Source organism: Trichomycterus rosablanca, chromosome 2, assembly GCF_030014385.1.
Source record: "Trichomycterus rosablanca isolate fTriRos1 chromosome 2, fTriRos1.hap1, whole genome shotgun sequence".
Classification (NCBI taxonomy): domain Eukaryota; kingdom Metazoa; phylum Chordata; class Actinopteri; order Siluriformes; family Trichomycteridae; genus Trichomycterus; species Trichomycterus rosablanca.
Window position 1 is genome coordinate 14,598,543 of NC_085989.1, and position 19,192 is coordinate 14,617,734.

General features: G+C 37.0%; 1 protein-coding gene across 1 annotated transcript in view; it reads right to left on the reverse strand.

The window, feature by feature from the left end:
• igf2bp3 (insulin-like growth factor 2 mRNA binding protein 3) overlaps positions 1 to 18,343 on the reverse strand; it is a 37,874-nt gene extending 19,531 nt beyond the window's left edge. Inside the window, exons 1-3 of the mRNA XM_063011751.1 lie at positions 18,169 to 18,343; positions 17,229 to 17,289; positions 1,340 to 1,388 (exon numbers count right to left, since the gene is read on the reverse strand). Coding sequence (XP_062867821.1) covers positions 1,340 to 1,388; positions 17,229 to 17,289; positions 18,169 to 18,343 — 285 coding nt within the window. The remainder of the gene's footprint in view (positions 1 to 1,339; positions 1,389 to 17,228; positions 17,290 to 18,168) is intronic.
• Positions 18,344 to 19,192: the final 849 nt, after the last annotated feature.

Consider the following 19,192-nt stretch of genomic DNA (forward strand, 5'->3'; position numbering starts at 1 on the left):
TTTTTGCCACCTTTTCAGATTTTTTTTCTTTTTTAATACTGCATACAAATTCCCTGTATTTTCTGTTTGTTTACTAATAAAGAGAGATAATTATATATAGTCATTATACCATTGCTAAAACAACAAGTCTGGTGTCCTATGAATGTTGTACAGTACTGTATATTATATTCTTACATTTCAAAATGCAAGGGACATTTTAGGCACTATAAAACTTCTATTTTCTGTTTTTTTTTTAAGCTTGCATTTGTGATTATGGTACATCTATTTTAGCAATGAGTATTGCCTTAAACAGCATAGAAAAAATGTGCACATTTGTGTTTAACAAGATCACGCAAATTTTGCACTTGCTAAGCATTGTTAAGGTACACTGGAATCAGGAGCCCCTTTCCCATTGCATGGTGACCTAGAGGATACATCCAAGTCCAGAACTATTTGCAGTATACCTAATATGGTATTGCCTGCTTCAAATGGTTCAAGGATACTTGTGAAAATAGGAATTGTTCACTTAAGGTGAGACAAGGGCTGTGACAGTTCCTTGTTTCTAATTTCAGACAGTATCTTAATTATTTAAAATATAGTTACAGTAAAATAGTTATAGTAAAATACATAAAGAATATAGGTATCTAGGTAAGGTCAAAACTTTCATTATCTCAGACACTGCAATATACTAATCCATCATGTAAACTCACATCTCAGTAACCAGTTAGCAATATCTTTCATTTAAATTGGTATACACAGGCAACTCTACTGTCAAAATGTAAAAACTGAGATACCTGTAAAAAGTTGTCAGGTTAAAATAAATAGTAGGGTTTATGGGTTTTATTGCTGTAGTCTGTATTCTCATGTGTCCCTAACCATCCTCCATTCATCCTCCATTATCTATGTAAAGAGAAATTGTACCCGTGCATTCCACCAAGAAGGAATGTCTATCAATGATGAGTAGAGGCAGGGAGGTCAGAGCACGGAACATGCAGAATTGTGAATCAAAGCTAGACTGGAAAACTGCTACTCACATACTGTTACAAAAAAAAAATGCAGGGGTGGCTTTCAAAATGGCATAGAGTAATGAGGATAGCTAAGCTTTACAACATTATCTGTGTGTTTTAAATTGTTACAATACTTAATGATTTTTGGGCACTAACCCTGACTTTCATCTATGGTGTTAAATATTGTTCCTGAAGTGTAGAAGTGACAAGTCCAAGCTGAATGCATATTTATTTATAATACTTCCTAATAAACCTTTAGGTTCTAGACAGAGGAATCTAAACTACATCGAAGTAAAAATGGCAAGAAATGTTTGACCTCTTATATCAACTTCTATTCACCAAAGTTCACTCACCTCCCATTGCATGTGTGGTGGGATATTTCTGATCTGCAGTTTACAGCTTCTGAAAAACAATAAAAAGAAATGTCATTAAAATAAACTACTATGGGTCTCTATACTATTGGTACTCCACTTACTCTCTACTACTACTTGGCTCCTCCTGTAAATAAGTGAGCAATTTCTTATATCCGTTTACAAAAGCAGAGAGATGGTGTGTAGGACTATTGTATTTGACTACTGAATTAATTACACAAAGTTTCACAATAAAAAAAAATTAAGTAGCTTGACTAAATGAAACAAACTGAGGTCATTTTTATCAAATTGAGTAAGAATACCAAATCATGATCAAGGGTCTAAAATAAAAGATTACAGTCCAGCAAACCAGCAGGCCATAAAACCTGTGACTTGTGCTCATCCAAAACATTTAAAGGAAAAAAAACAAATACAATCTGGTCCAGATTTCCCCTGGTATTCAAACATGCTTTTAAAACATATTTATATATGCTATTCTTAATAATAACCCAAATGTCCAGTATTTCATAATTTAAAAAAAGATTTGTCAAATATTCAATTTATTTCCGCTTTTGGTTGCTTGCAGAAGATCGTTCTGCATATCTGATTTGGCACAGTTTTACACCTTGCTGATAGTCCTTATTTTTCCCAGCCTGGCACTAAGAGCACACTGACAAGTGTACCTACCAATGGCTAGGTTGTTCAGCCATATATATTAAGGATTGCAACTCAGTAACACTAGAAGACATGTTCCCAAACATCACTCTTTCTGAGATATTATAATCCTAATATTTGATTGGGAAAGATTCATTAAACCTCAAGTCTGAGTCTCATACACACCTGCTCTACACATTATCAGCATACATACAAATAATCAATCACATGATATCCTGAATAAAAACTTCTGATAACCCCCGATTTGTAAGCAGGCAGCTAGAAGTTTAACTACTTTTCTCAGTAATGTAGTATTAAATCAAGTAGCTACACTATTTTATAAACCAAGCCTGGACTACTTTACAAAAAACACAAACTATAAACATTGTTCAATTCTATATTTTGCTTTTCTTTGCCATACTGTATTTGGTATGCACCAAACTGGACCCAAGAAAAACTGATTTCTAAATCGCAAGCACTCAGAAATTCAAAAAAGCCAGTTCAACTTGCAAACAGTGAACTAAGCAAGAGTCCACTATTTCAATTGGCTGTGAACATGAAGTAGTTAAATTCTCTCAAATATAAGGTATTGGTTAATCATTTTATAGCTAATATACCTCATGCATAGTTATTTTATTACAGTACAAAATGTGTACAGATGTAATCTCAAAAAGTGGGCATGTTATGTAATTTACAATAGTGTTATACCATGAACATTTGATAATATAGTGACCTGGTAATTAATACTAGTAAGAGTTATGTAGCTGTATTGGTTTAGCTGAAGTGACACCACTTTGCCTTTTACCACTCTGGGGAGTGTCTACACTCAGTCAGCACAATTATTTCATAAAAAAATGCAATAAATTGCTACTGTAATATCTACTGTGTAGATTGAACTGTGGGTTACTACATTTTTGTAGCTAAACTGCATTTTACAAGAGTTTTACAGTAGTTTTCCCAGCGGCATCCATGATGAGGCTAATAAATTGTAAACCCATTTTCACACAAATGTATGAAGGATTAACTTGATGCAGAAAACAGCTGCAGTAGAAATAAGGCTCACTTGTTTGTTAGTAATTTGTCCCATCAGTCAACGTAATACCAGTGACCTTAACCTACTAGCATTATGGCACAATAAGTGTTTGATAGTGCAAAAACACATTAATGAAGTGGGAGCTTAATGGTTAATGTACTGGACTAGTAATCAGAAGGTTGCCAGTTCAAACCCCACTACTGCTAAGTTGCTGATGTTGGGCCACTAAGCAAAGCCCTTAACCCTCAATTGATTTCATGGTATTTGGTCATAACTAAGTTGCTTTGGACAAACCGTCACTTAAATGACAGTGTGTCAAATGGTCAAATGTAAATAAAAAAATTCAATAGCTTTTCTTTCAAGACTTCTAAAAAGACAGATGTAATCTGTCAATTCCATTGTCAATGCGCTTGTTCAGTCATACGCACAATCACACTTCTTCTCAAACTAATAAAACTGTGATGCTGCTTGGCCTGCAAACTTTTTAAAAACCATTTCAGGACACAAGTGAAAAAAGAAATTAAAGCTCTTGAAAAAATAATTATTAACAAAAATAATAAATCAATTGTTCATTCTTTCCAATGTTTTACCACCACTTAATCCTGGTCAGGGTTGCAGTTTATCCACCTGCCCGGAATCTCTGGCAGCAATAAACACCAATGCATCATGGGGCATCAGCCATCCCACCCCCTTGAATGTAGCTAATTATGTCTGTATGTAGATGCACCACCAGCTTATCACACTGCTGGGGATTCAAGTCCTGGATCCCAGCAGTAATGGGCTAGCATAATTTACTATTGTATCTCAAACACTTTAATAATGAATAAATTAAATAAGCTAAATTATATGCTTCCAACTTTATGGCAACATTTTAAAGAAGGCAGGAGTGCCTTCTTTAAAATGTTGCCACAAAGTTGGAAGCATAGTTTACTGTGCACCACAACAGCATTTTAGGGCCACTGTTAAATTTTAATTTTGACTTCAAGAACAAAGTCACAATATTTCAAGAATGGGCATAATACTTTATAAATGCACTTTCTTGCAAAGCTGTTTCAGCAATCTTATACTTACTTAATCTCTTAGCAAAACAGCATCAGTTTGAATTTTTTTTTTGTGAAACTGATATAAATGTATAACTTTATCCTCAATGTTCCTCATTTTAACACAAGATGCTTAATTGCTATTCTACGGTTGCACACTTTTTCACTTCTACGGCTGCACACTTTTTCACTTGATATTTTGACTTTATTTAAAGAAAATAGAAATAAAATAAATAAAATGACCACTGACCCTAAATCACTGACATAGTGTCCCGCAAAAGATAAGAAACTAAAAAGAAGACAATAGTTCAGAGTTAGAAATGCAACCAGCACAGAGAGGGTTAACACCTAAACAAAAATCGCTCATTTTTTATGCAAAATGCCATAACTTCTTACAAATATTTGCTTTATCCCACAAGTTCTGAGTAGAATACACCATGCACATTGTTTCATTCTGTTCTTTTATACTATAAAATAAACAGAATGGACAATTAAAGCAATTGTCCTTGCTTACCCTATATTTACTCACTGAATACATGAACAACCATAACAAGCGGTACATGTGTGACTTCACTATACTCACATTGGACTGTGTGCTAAACATGTTCGTGCAGAACCATCGCTATTAAACAACTACTGTCACACCCGTGTCCCCACAGAGGGCGGAACTATTCATAGTTGGCGATAACAAAGTCCGCCCACCTAGAGGGAGGATAAGAATCGTCAATTTTACTGTCATTTAAAATTCTTATAAATTTTTACTGCTCAGCCCGCTGAGAATTTACAGCTGGACCAACAACCAACAATCTAGCCATGGAAGAGGGACACAAAAAAGCTTCTTTAATTTAACCCTTTAAATTCCAACACAAATTGAAAAGGCAGATATAAGAGTTTATTTGCTCTGATTTGTATTTGCTTAAATGTTGATTGCCAAATTAAAAGTACATAAAATAAAATTAGAACTGCATACTAATCTTAGGTCCTTGATGCGGGCTTAGAGAGCCCTGCCTGTTTCCGTCTGTCACATATGCAGTAAATACTCAACACAATATTAGGACTGAACAAACACTATTTTAAAATAAGCTGGTGCATTACCACCAAGTCATCATTGGCCTTTCCAATGCAATTCCTCTTCAACTATGTACCAACATGACTATATCATCAAGCCCATAACATGTAGTAATGTACTGCTCTTCCATGTATGACATTTGGTATTAAGCCACATGTACTATGAATGTATGTTTCTTTAAAATTTGTGATCCTATGATTCATACAATGTAACAGTGAGCCACATGCTTTTCTCTGACTTATTTAAGCAAACATGAAAGACTTTCCAATATTGTAAGCATGCAGTCAAGCCATGGATGATACATGGAAACATTTTTTATTACCTTAAAAGAAAAATTTATTTAGGTTAACACAGGCCAGCTGATTCCTACATTACATATTTTCCTTCATTTTAGCCTGTGTACAGGGAGGCTGTTTTCAACCTCATGCAACATCACGAACCACAAATGAAAATCCCCACCCCACTACAAACAATCAGGAATGTCTTAACTATCTGACTTTACAAATTATTAAATAAGATGATGAGTAATTATAATGTACAGTTGTAAGATCAGTCACATGAGTGTTACTGTACAAATGTACTTGTTTACAGTTGTTTTTACATCATTTTAATTGTTGGCCTCTATTCTATCAGAAACTACCTAATTTATAATCAAAACATAAGGTGACCAAACTTGGATGCTTTGAATTTTGAGAAGCCACTCCAAAACCAAACATTTTAATTCGCAATCAGCTTAAATGCAACAAACTGAAACAAAGTTTACCTATCTAAACAAAGGTGAGTTTTTCCAAAGCCATTAATGTTTTTTCTAATGAAAGGAAATCACATAAGGTGGCCAGCAAATTCCAAACATGCATATACTAAAATGTTTAAGACCAAAAGCATACACAGTGTTTGCCATACATTAAGTTTCTGTAGATGTTTTAGTAAAGAAGTAAATGGAAATACAAAATTATGCTTAGTCAATGTTAATTAAATAAATGTGTAAACTGCGTCAAAAGCTGGTTATGACCAGTAGGCTCTTAAGGTTATAAATTTTTGTGCCACTGTTTGTGGTAGAAATGTGTACATTTCATCAGTCTGAAACAAGCTCCTTCAAATGACTCCAAAGTTCACACAGTGCATGTTTGCACATTACTAAATGTAAACAGGTCACTAAGCACAATAACATCTAAATGGGACCTTACTGAGCCCTAAAACACTGTACCGATGAATCATTAAGAGAGGTCAAGTGGCTTAAAAATAATCATAAAAATAATACTAATGCTGAATAAGAGGTGAGTTATCATTATTAACCAGTCAGATGGGTACTTGCCTTTCAAACACTGGTACTAAATACACTAAACAGCCAGGGTTTAGACAGACTTCATAAAATATGAAATAGTTACAATCATTTTAGCAACTTCAATTTTCTAGTTGTTTACAACAGTCTGAACTGTGACAATAAAAAGTTCCACTAAGGGCTGGTCATGACTTCTTCCTAGCTACATGCTAAAAAATCACATCTGAATGGTCTTGTAAACTTGGGTTTGAATCCCAGCTCTGCTAAGGAGTCACTGTTGGGCCTTTGAGCAAAGCCCTTAACCCTCTCAGCCCACTGTACATATGACAAACATGTTATATCTGCTCTAGATTATTTTAGTCCTTTAGGAAGCTCAGACATTTAACAAGAACTCATTTTCAGCAAATGTGCATGCACAGTTCTTTAGCAATGGCCAAGTAACTATTTTTACTGATACTAGTGATAAAATGCATCATACAAGTGATGTTACTGATCAACCGGTTTACAGATAACAAAGAGGTCCTTGTTCGATGCTCTTGGTTAAAAAGGTCATTGTAATTTTAATTTATTTTAAACAGCTGGTACTTAATGTGAATTAAGAGCAGAGCTAAAGCTTACATGTACACACAATTTAGAGAGTTCAGACTAGTGATTTGAGGCTTCTCTTCATTCACCCTCAGTGTGCATGCACCAGTTGACTTTACATACTTATTCAAAGAAAGAGTGCAGAAGTGCTAATGTGAACGAACACTGCAGTTTTTTTGTGCCAGCAATGCATGGTAATCAGTGTGTCTGTGGATCTATTATTGTTTTTTTAAACAAACATTTGAATATTTTGTATCATGTCCCAGAATAAAGACAGAACTACCATCTAATGTCACCCAGTAATAACTACACTAATGTACCATTACATACCATTCACTTTATTAGTTTTTTGCTTCATACAAACTTCACTGTTTGTAAGTTACTGTCATGCAACTGTATGCAGCATTTGTAATCAATACAGAAGAGAGATTTGGTAATATAAAAGAGAACTCATGAAGCTCATCAGTATATACTGTATATATACAGTGTATATATATATATATATATATATATATATATCACAAAAGTGAGTACACCCCTCACATTTCTGCAAATATTTTATTATATCTTTTCATGGGACAAAACTATAGAACTAAAACTTGGATATAACTTACAGTATTCAGTGTACAACTTGTATAGCAGTGTAGATTTACTGTCTTCTGAAAATAACTCAACACACAGCCATTAATGTCTAAATGGCTGGCAACATAAGTGAGTACACCCCACAGTGAACATGTCCAAATTGTGCACAAAGTGTCAATATTTTGTGTGACGACCATTATTATCCAGCACTGCCTTAACCCTCCTGGGCATGGAATTCACCAAAGCTGCACAGGTTGCTACTGGAATCCTCTTCCACTCCTCCATGATGACATCACGGAGCTGGTGGATGTTAGACACCTTGAACTCCTCCACCTTCCACTTGAGGATGCGCCACAGGTGCTCAATTGGGTTTAGTCCATCACCTTTACCTTCAGCTTCCTCAGCAAGGCAGTTGTCATCTTGGAGGTTGTGTTTGGGGTCGTTATCCTGTTGGAAAACTGCCATGAGGCCCAGTTTTCGAAGGGAGGGGATCATGCTCTGTTTCAGAATGTCACAGTACATGTTGGAATTCCTGTTTCCCTCAATGAACTGCAGCTCCCCAGTGCCAGCAACACTCATGCAGCCCAAGACCATGATGCTACCACCACCATGCTTGACTGTAGGCAAGATACAGTTGTCTTGGTACTTCTCACCAGGGCGCCGCCACACATGCTGGACACCATCTGAGCCAAACAAGTTTATCTTGGTCTCGTCAGACCACAGGGCATTCCAGTAATCCATGTTCTTGGACTGCTTGTCTTCAGCAAACTGTTTGCGGGCTTTCTTGTGCGTCAGCTTCCTTCTGGGATGACGACCATGCAGACCGAGTTGATGCAGTGTGCGGCGTATGGTCTGAGCACTGACAGGTTGACCTCCCACGTCTTCAACCTCTGCAGCAATGCTGGCAGCACTCATGTGTCTATTTTTTAAAGCCAACCTCTGGATATGACGCCGAACACGTGGACTCAACTTCTTTGGTCGACCCTGGCGAAGCCTGTTCCGAGTGGAACCTGTCCTGGAAAACCGCTGTATGACCTTGGCCACCATGCTGTAGCTCAGTTTCAGGGTGTTAGCAATCTTCTTATAGCCCAGGCCATCTTTGTGGAGAGCAACAATTCTATTTCTCACATCCTCAGAGTTCTTTGCCATGAGGTGCCATGTTGAATATCCAGTGGCCAGTATGAGAGAATTGTACCCAAAACACCAAATTTAACAGCCCTGCTCCCCATTTACACCTGGGACCTTGAAACATGACACCAGGGAGGGACAACGACACATTTGGGCACAATTTGGACATGTTCACTGTGGGGTGTACTCACTTATGTTGGCAGCTATTTAGACATTAATGGCTGTGTGTTGAGTTATTTTCAGAAGACAGTAAATCTACACTGCTATACAAGCTGTACACTGACTACTCTAAGTTATATCCAAGTTTCATGTCTATAGTGTTGTCCCATGAAAAGATATAATTAAATATTTGCAGAAATGTGAGGGGTGTACTCACTTTTGTGATACACTGTATGTATATATATATATATATATATATATATATATATATATATATATATATATATATATATATATATATATATATATATATATATACATAAATACTATATATATATATATATATATATATACACACACATATACACACATATATACATACACATACATACACTAACTTTATTTATGAAAAAATTCTAGAAATTACACCACCAATGCATTTTCTTAGAATCATACCAACATTTTAATGCCATCAGCAAAAAATGTTTTTGGTTGAGCGCATAGCCACTGATGCATCGCTGCTTTTACATAATCACCACCACATGTAAATCTTCTTCCCCTTAAAGCTTCTTTGTGCATCCAAAACGGTGTAAATCAAATGGTCCGCTAAATACGGACCATAAGCGCTCTGTCTCTCAGACACGACCAATTACTACTCCTCCCACCCTCACACGAAAATGTAAAAGTGCGGAAACTTTTTGAAGATCCCTTTGTGTGTGTGTGTCTAAACATATATGTACAGTGTATCACAAAAGTGAGTACACCCCTCACATTTCTGCAGATATTTAAGTATATCTTTTCATGGGACAACACTGACAAAATGACACTTTGACACAATGAAAAGTAGTCTGTGTGCAGCTTATATAACAGTGTAAATTTATTCTTCCCTCAAAATAACTCAATATACAGCCATTAATGTCTAAACCACCGGCAACAAAAGTGAGTACACCCCTAAGAGACTACACCCCTAAATGTCCAAATTGAGCACTGCTTGTCATTTTCCCTCCAAAATGTCATGTGATTTGTTAGTGTTACTAGGTCTCAGGTGTGCATAGGGAGCAGGTGTGTTCAATTTAGTAGTACAGCTCTCACACTCTCTCATACTGGTCACTGAAAGTTCCAACATGGCACCTCATGGCAAAGAACTCTCTGAGGATCTTAAAAGACGAATTGTTGCGCTACATGAAGATGGCCAAGGCTACAAGAAGATTGCCAACACCCTGAAACTGAGCTGCAGCACAGTGGCCAAGATCATCCAGCGTTTTAAAAGAGCAGGGTCCACTCAGAACAGACCTCGCGTTGGTCGTCCAAAGAAGCTGAGTGCACGTGCTCAGCGTCACATCCAACTGCTGTCTTTGAAAGATAGGCGCAGGAGTGCTGTCAGCATTGCTGCAGAGATTGAAAAGGTGGGGGGTCAGCCTGTCAGTGCTCAGACCATACGCCGCACACTACATCAAATTGGTCTGCATGGCCATCACCCCAGAAGGAAGCCTCTTCTGAAGTCTCTACACAAGAAAGCCCGCAAACAGTTTGCTGAAGACATGTCAACAAAGGACATGGATTACTGGAACCATGTCCTATGGTCTGATGAGACCAAGATTAATTTGTTTGGTTCAGATGGTCTCAAGCATGTGTGGCGGCAATCAGGTGAGGAGTACAAAGATAAGTGTGTCATGCCTACAGTCAAGCATGGTGGTGGGAATGCCATGGTCTGGGGCTGCATGAGTGCAGCAGGTGTTGGGGAGTTACATTTCATTGAGGGACACATGAACTCCAATATGTACTGTGAAATACTGAGCAGAGCATGATCCCCTCCCTCCGGAAACTGGGTCGCAGGGCAGTGTTCCAGCATGATAATGACCCCAAACACACCTCTAAGACGACCACTGCTTTATTGAAGAGGCTGAGGGTAAAGGTGATGGACTGGCCAAGCATGTCTCCAGACCTAAACCCAATAGAACATCTTTGGGGCATCCTCAAGCGGAAGGTGGAGGAGCGCAAAGTCTCGAATATCCGCCAGCTCTGTGATGTCGTCATGGAGGAGTGGAAAAGCATTCCAGTGGCAACCTGTGAAGCTCTGGTAAACTCCATGCCCAGGAGAGTTAAGGCAGTTCTGGGAAATAATGGTGGCCACACAAAATATTGACATTTCAGGAACTTTCACTAAGGGGTGTACTCACTTTTGTTGCCGGTGGTTTAGACATTAATGGCTGTATATTGAGTTATTTTGAGGGAAGAATAAATTTACACTGTTATATAAGCTGCACACAGACTACTTTTCATTGTGTCAAAGTGTCATTTTGTCAGTGTTGTCCCATGAAAAGATATACTTAAATATCTGCAGAAATGTGAGGGGTGTACTCACTTTTGTGATACACTGTATGTGTGTGTGGGGGGGGTATGAAATTGAACAGCTCTACAGACAGTGTAATTGTATGTATAGGTACGACTTGTACACGGTGCGTTTGTAAGTTGTGCTAAATGTAAGTGTGCGTTTAGTATCATGCTGTGATGCATATATTGTAAAAGTCAACAGGAAATTATGTCCAGTTATTTGTAAGCTGGCTGATAGCTAAAACGTTATAGTGACAGGTTATCTGACTGCAGAGATTTACACCAGTTTTGTAATAAACTCTCATACAAAGGAGAGTGTAGGTTTTGTCCAACAGCCTCCCACACTGCAAGTCTTAAATATTTATAAAACAAAAAAATAAAGAGTCACCATTTAACACGGGTCTAATTTTGACTACAATTTTACTTTCTTACATTTGTAGGAAACTAGCACACTTTTCCAGCCCTGGCCTGCGTTACAGTGGGAATGCACTATGGAATGTTCTTTTCTGGCGGATTAACCTATAGGAGCGGGAGCATGGGTGTAGGGGATAGGAGTTCTCAGTACCCCATTTCAGAACAAGAGCGAGTCCCCTTCTGGCATGGGGGTGGGGCCTGGTTACTATAGTTACAGGTTAGCCTAAACACAGATATTGTGTGTTGAGGATATGACTGCTTCCTACACAGCAGAACTAAATGGCATATTTATTTACTCTAAAAACCCAACAACCAATCTATAATACTCTACATTCGCTTATAAAAAAAACTGATGGCAAATTTCTGTCTACATATACCTTGATATTAGAAACCATAAAGGCTGCACTTCTTGTTATTTTAAAATATGTACACAATGTGTAGCAAAGTTTATTCTAAATAAACAATTCAGCAATTCACATCCCAAATCTCAAATATCATACACATAACTACACCAATAAACCAACAAATACAGGAAAAACTAGGTTCATTTAAATCACTTATCAGCTTCATTTTAAGATACAGCAACAATTCACAAGGTTTAGTAGGCACCAATTTGCAAAAAGCATCATGACAAATCACTGTCTATGACACAGAATGATTCAAGTTTGGTCATGGTTTAGTTTTAGCTTTAAATGACTCATCTTAGGTTCACTTGTTTTCAGAAATCCTATCCACATTTCCTGCAGCTAGTAACAAATACTGTTCTAAAAACCTTTAGTTGATAGGTCAACAAATCAGTATTAGCCAACAATACACTGCTTAATATCAAAATTTGTTCAAAGATGCAAAGACGCTTACCATATCATTCTGTGTCGCTAGCCAACACATTTCTAATGCACCTTTTATTCACACAGTGAATAAACTATAGTGGTCCTATATTGGTCCTACATGCCTTGCTGTTGAGGCCAAATTTCTTGACCCCCCCCCCCCACTACCTAAACTGTAGCACGCACACACACACACACCTTGAAAAAACAGCCTTTTAAGCCACCCAGAATTACCTGGTACAACAAAAATCCCCACAGTAATTTAATTCCAAAACATCGACAGTCTCCCCTATAGGCACTGCAGACTAAGAAAATGCCATGACCTTTGCTTTCATTTGAAACTTATTTTATAAATCTTCCCATCAATTTTTAGAAACCAGCCATTACTAGTGGAAAAACCAAATAAATAAACACCCAAATATGTACTGATGGGACATCATACAAAACACACAATTTGTGCAATGCAGCATATTTCCCAACATGCAATACTTTACATTATTCTTACTGGCTATGTGCATAAAAACAATGTCATAAATGTAAAAACTGGATTGAACAGTAACTTCACTTAGCAACTACATAGTCCTTAAATAAGCTTAAATACATTTGAATACTGCAACAATGAAATTAAACAGTTTACACTAGAAGTAAATGCAAGTCAACTCTGACCGTAAAACAGATTCTAAAATCCAACTTGCTGTGACAACATATTGGCCCTAGCCTATTGGATAATGCCATTTTATATTACCAGCCTAGGAAACAAATATCATAAAAATGGACATTTACAGCATTAACATTTGTTCATTTACTCTCAACTACAAAAATATATCAGTCGGTTTTACAAGAGATTAAGTTATTAAACATCAAGTTGCATGACTTTACACTTATCCAGCACACAATCAAAATAAATGTACCAACCACGTAGGGCATCAAAGCAGGCCATAACCAAACCTAGTACCTAGTACTACACACTACAAGTATGTGCCATTTCAGACTTATTATGCAATTAATTAACTATTACATATTTACAGTAAGCTGGCCAACTTGTTAAATATTAATATAAAATATTATAAAGGTAATTTTAGGCATTTCTGTATTTCAGGTAAACATGGATATCTATGACCCTAAAAACTTCTGAATTAACCCTAGATAAGTAAATTATTCAATACACAACCAACTTAACCAACTTAAAGCAATACATGTTGCTATAGTACATTTACTATTCTATTTGAAACACTGTAATTAGGTAAATTATTTGTGCCAGCAATAAGCCTAATAGAAACATTATACAAGCCATACATGCCCAAAAGAAATCACTGCCATGTCCTGCCTAAATGTGTGGCAGATTCTCTGACGCTTACTGGATGGAATGCAGCAAATTTCCCAGCATGCACCTTTTTAGCATTCCTATTGGCTGCGCTTTCTGACTTCTATGTTTATGACCTTTGACACACAGATTGATCGCAATGACACTATATTTTCTGTTATTAGCAGCTTAAAATTTATTTGGTCTAGAAAAAATACATATTTTAAACAGATAATGCAATCATTTATTTATTTCTTCCACTTACAACACCACTATAAACTGACCAGCCTGTTTATTAATTGTGGAGATAACTTTTATTGGGTATAATGAGGAAAGAAATGAAGCATAAACAGTTTTTAAATAAATAACATATGTACAACAACCAAATCCACCAAACAACATATTACCAACTCAATCTCAGGTTGCAGATAAAATGATTGCATTTACAGCTGGTTAAGTGTAATTTCCAAACAGGAAATAAAGTCAAACCTTCATTAATTATGAGTTTAATAAATAAAATACAAAATTGGCTTAGTTTTTGTTTCCAACAGAAATACAGTAAAATAGTATGAGACCTTATAAATATTTAGCTGTTTTTAAGCAATAAGCTTAACATCACATGGCCTACACATAGAATCGCAGCCTTGTCATGTGACCAGAGTGAACAGATACCCAATTCTTACTGGGTAAAAAGTAATATACTAACCTATACTATATTAAGGTCTTTAAAGCAACTTCATTATTACACTATTTACTTTCGCTCATGAAGCAAAACATAAATGAAATGCTATGAAGCACACGCTAATAACTAAATAAATAAAAATAGAATAAAACTATCTTTTTAGTATTTAGTGGTCCAAATGCAAATATTTGTTTACACCAGGTTACTGTAGTGAACTGGAGATTAAAACCTAAGAATAGCATCCAATTTTTTGAAATGTAAACATGAACTTTCAATCAATTAAAAAAAAAAAATAGTTGATTTGTGTGCATGCAGCAGATTTAGCAGCATGCCCTAATTAACTTTATTCCTATTGGCTTGATTTGAACAGTTTTACATTCATTAACTTTGCAGATGAGTCTTAATACAGTTTTTACTCAATACAGTTTTTTTAGTAGCATATTTTTACCACATGCATGGCCTAAAATAATTTTTACAAGCAAAGCAAACTCAAATAAATAATAACGCATTGAACTGTTTAAAGTTTTAGTATCAAGTGAAAACCACAGATAATTATTTGCATCATGCAAACTGAGCTTCAAACTGACCTACTGGTAAGGTGGATTTAGTTATTAGCATATTAGGAAAGAAGAGACACTTACGTTCTTATTTTACTCATAAAAATAAAAGAACAATAATTTAATTAGCAATAAAGTTACAATATAACACTGATCATTTCAACTCTGTGCTTAATACATATATTAGCTAAATAAATACAAACTAGCATGTTCTAGCATGTTCAACCATACCTAGTGTGCTATAACAGAATCCTACATGTTAACCTATATAATACCAACAAATGCAACAAAAGACTTATTGTTACACCTCTTGTTGTTTTGGAGGTGGGATGGACTTACAACAATAAAGTAAAAAAAAATTTCCTCCTTTTAGTTCACTAGAAAACAGTGTAAGTGTATAGACATTTATAGACTGTTTTTTAAAAGAATAAGTTTTAAATGAAAGCAGTTATTGAGAAGTTAAAGTCTACTTTTTGTCCCTGTTAAGTTGGGGGGGGGGGGGGGGGGGACTTAATGAACATGCATAAAAATACTGTAAATTATAAGAGAATGGACATGCTTCAGTTCAATTAGTGTGTGCAGGTGTTATTATTATTTTTTTTTTAAACATTTAATCTGAAACGTCTTCACCTTCTAATGGAAAAATTTAATTTACTGTGAGAAAAATATTCTGCATGCGCAATAGTTAAGGCACATTTATGTGTTTTCCCTTTTATACACATTATTTATATATACACAGAAAATCAAAACAAGCAGTAACTAGGAGTGTCAAAACTTTTGCACAACACTGTACAATCAGTTTCTAGAGTTTATTTGCTGGTGTGCAATAATTAACAATCCACAAAACACCATGATCCACATATAACAAACAAATTCTAATCGACATGAAAAAAAAATTTACAGGCTAAATTTACAAGAGTATGACCAAACATTCGTCAAGGTTTATGTCTTTAAATTAAACGCAACGTTTCTGTTTTTATGTTATTGCATATGGATGGTTTAAATATGTAGTTATTAAATACATATATGTTAAGTGGGTGGGCAGTTTGTAAAGCAGTTTAAATGTTTTACCGTTACGTGTGCTGACGGAACGAGACTTTCAGCTAAACCCAATGTGGGAAGCTTTTTCGTTACCTGCCTCGTTCAAATGTACAATTAGCGTGAGCTGTTTACAGCAGTGTGCTCGTGTTAAAGTGTACAGCGGCGCTTTTTAATCAAATCCAGTAAAATGCAGAGTGGGCCCCTGCCTCACAATGGCTGCTTTTCGTAACCAGGCTTGCGAGCTACGCCCAATGCGCATGAGCAGAAGAAGAAACGGAAGCGCGAGACAGCACGAGGGAAGAGCAGTTCCTTCTGTAAGAGACAGCACAGGAAAAAGCATGGCCCTACGGCCTAACATACTCCCATTTTATACACAGGATCTGCAATACATCCTTTAACTGAGTGTGCTGAACACTTTGTTCTTACGTTGCATGCATGGAGCTGAGCGCTCACAGGCCTGTCTGCTTAATTGCAGCTGCTAAGATTACGATTGTGCTACCTTATTTGCATTATGATAATTGTCGGAAATATGCACATGCTGTTCTGTTGTGGTTATGCAACTCGAAATACCGTGTTAAAAATCAATCCGAGGATACAATTTTGCATTTAAGACAAAAAAATAATTTAAAATCCCTAAACGATAAACTGACACGTAAATCTGACTACGCATTAATGAAAAAGCTGCAACACTAGTCACGTAAACTAACGTATGGTTAAACGTAGTGTTCCACAGTCACTTAATTTTATGAAATGTAACACATTTAAAAAAAAAAAATTTCGCCAATGAAAAAAACAATCACACACGGGTGCTCGTGTGTAAATACTGACATTTATGAAAAAAAAAGTGTTGTGTGAATGTTCATGGGTTTTTTAACATCACTAGCGTTCGATACGCTATAAATAAATGAATAAATTAAAGTTAAACAATGAGTTTTTACAATTACATGTAAGTAGGGCTCGCAAACCAGTCAAGATCATACAAGCAATTCACATCATAAGTCTAGCTTTGCGTCGTCTTATTAACGTGTATATATTTAAACATATTTACGTACACCAACACATAAATATACACATGCATACGCCACCACATTATTGAGACGAAACCCAACAATCAGGATCCACATTAAAAGACCACAAATACAATTTACATACAAAACCCAAATCTAGTAATTAATTATGGGCTAATTTGTATTTTTGATTACCTTTGTCGCTTGGGTACAGAATGCTCCACTTCTAGAAGCTTCCCGTGAAGTTCTACTTTGCCTGAGAAAAAAAAAACCCAAAGCAGAAAATTAAAACCTAATGTTAAACAATACTAATAATACAGCTATGTAATGATGTACTAAGAAACGGCTACTTGATGGTCGTGATTAGTTTTGCCGCATACATCTCAATAACGACTTCATTTGCATTGTGGGTGCAATCTGTTTATTTTTACAACAAATCTTGCTATATACACACACTATACACAGAGCACAGATGCACGCTAGTTCTTCCTAGAGGTTAAACATGGAGACAAAGTTGAACCCTGTGCAGGCCTCAGTCGAGCGAAAAACTGGCTTATATCACAAAACACCAGAGAAATGCCTTTCAAAATATCTTCCCAAATCAACAGAAACACTTCTAACATATTTAACGTAAAATTATTTTAAAAATAAATGGTTTGTGTTTAACAAGGAAGTCCTGGCCTCCACGCCAACAACCCAACCCAAATCCAAATGTAACCACCTGGCGGGTCAGCACCAGAGATCAGTTGAATTCGGTTTTATAGCAATAAATCCAAGTTTCTGACTCAAAAGATACTTTGACACTAAAGCATATTCAATTAGACTCTGAAAACGTGCTTAAAACAGTACACAAGATTTACCACTAAAACACACATAGGTGAATGATTTGAGTTTAAAAAGTTTGTGATTTCCGTAGTACTGGTTTGCATGCATGTGATGGATGGAGTGGACTTAAGTCATATACAACAATATGGGCTTTATTAGCCAGTTCAATAGCTTGTATCCCCCAGAAAAGGTACAGTTTACGTAATAAAAGGCTATGGGTACATTTAGACTATACAGTCCTATTGTTTTAAAGCACGTTTAAATGTGGTGCACGTTTAAGGTGTTAGCAGGTCACAATCTCAGTTCTCACCTGAAAGTGTATCGATGGCCTTCATTGCGATCTTCTCGTCGGGGCAGTCCACAAACGCGTAGCCACTTTTGACTAGAAAGGGCGCGCTGAACGGTATCTTCCACTGCTCAAAGATAGTTTCCAAGTCCAGAGCGCTCGCCTGCTCGCTCACGTTACCGATATACAGCTTGTTCATGTTGCCGCACGGCCGGGGGAAACAAGAGGGAGGGGAAAAGAAAAGCAAAGAAAGAGCGACCGCGGTAGAAAGAGAGAGCAGCCCTTTTAATCGCTTCCCTCAGATGGGCAGCGTTAGGATAGTGTGTATGTGTGAGAGAGTGAGGGGGAGAATGAGAGAGCGCACTGTCTGTCTATCAGTCGGGGCGGGCGTGTTCTCCCTGCACTCGCTCCAAAGCTGCCTGCTTAGAATAAAATTATGATGGACGGCAAGGGAACTCTGCACTGGCTGCTGACTTGCCCGAAGTTCTTACTGCATATGCTTTCTGAGTGATTTAAAAAAGCAAGCAACTTTTTTTTATTTTTTATTTTTTTGTGGGGGTGTGGGGGGGCTTGGGTAGGCAGCACGAAAAAAAAGTCACACGTGAATGTAAGCGCCGCCTCCTAATAAAATCAAGGGAAGACGAGGGGGCACTTTTTTCGCTTTTTTTATTTCTTGTGAAAAATTATAAAATGTTGTTGGTTGGGCGACGTGTTCAACTCGCAAATCAATTGCGCACGTGAGGAATGCCGCTTGTATAATTAGGATAAGTGCAGTAGGACGGGGGGGGGGGGGGGGGGCTGTGTGCCGAAGTAAAACCTGGCTGTGTGCACTAAGGGATTCCATGCAAACTCCCCTCGTCTCGGCGGATTTCGTTCCCTGTCTATTATTGGCTGGCGGTGAGGTAGTAAAGCGGCGTGGCTACGTAATATTCACTGTGGGTGGGAGAGGGGGTGGGAGAGGGGGAGGGGGGCAAGCCTATGGCATGGGCCTATAGAGGCCTGCCGTATAGGAGCAGAGGGGGAGGGTCTGCCATTCATAAAGAACATC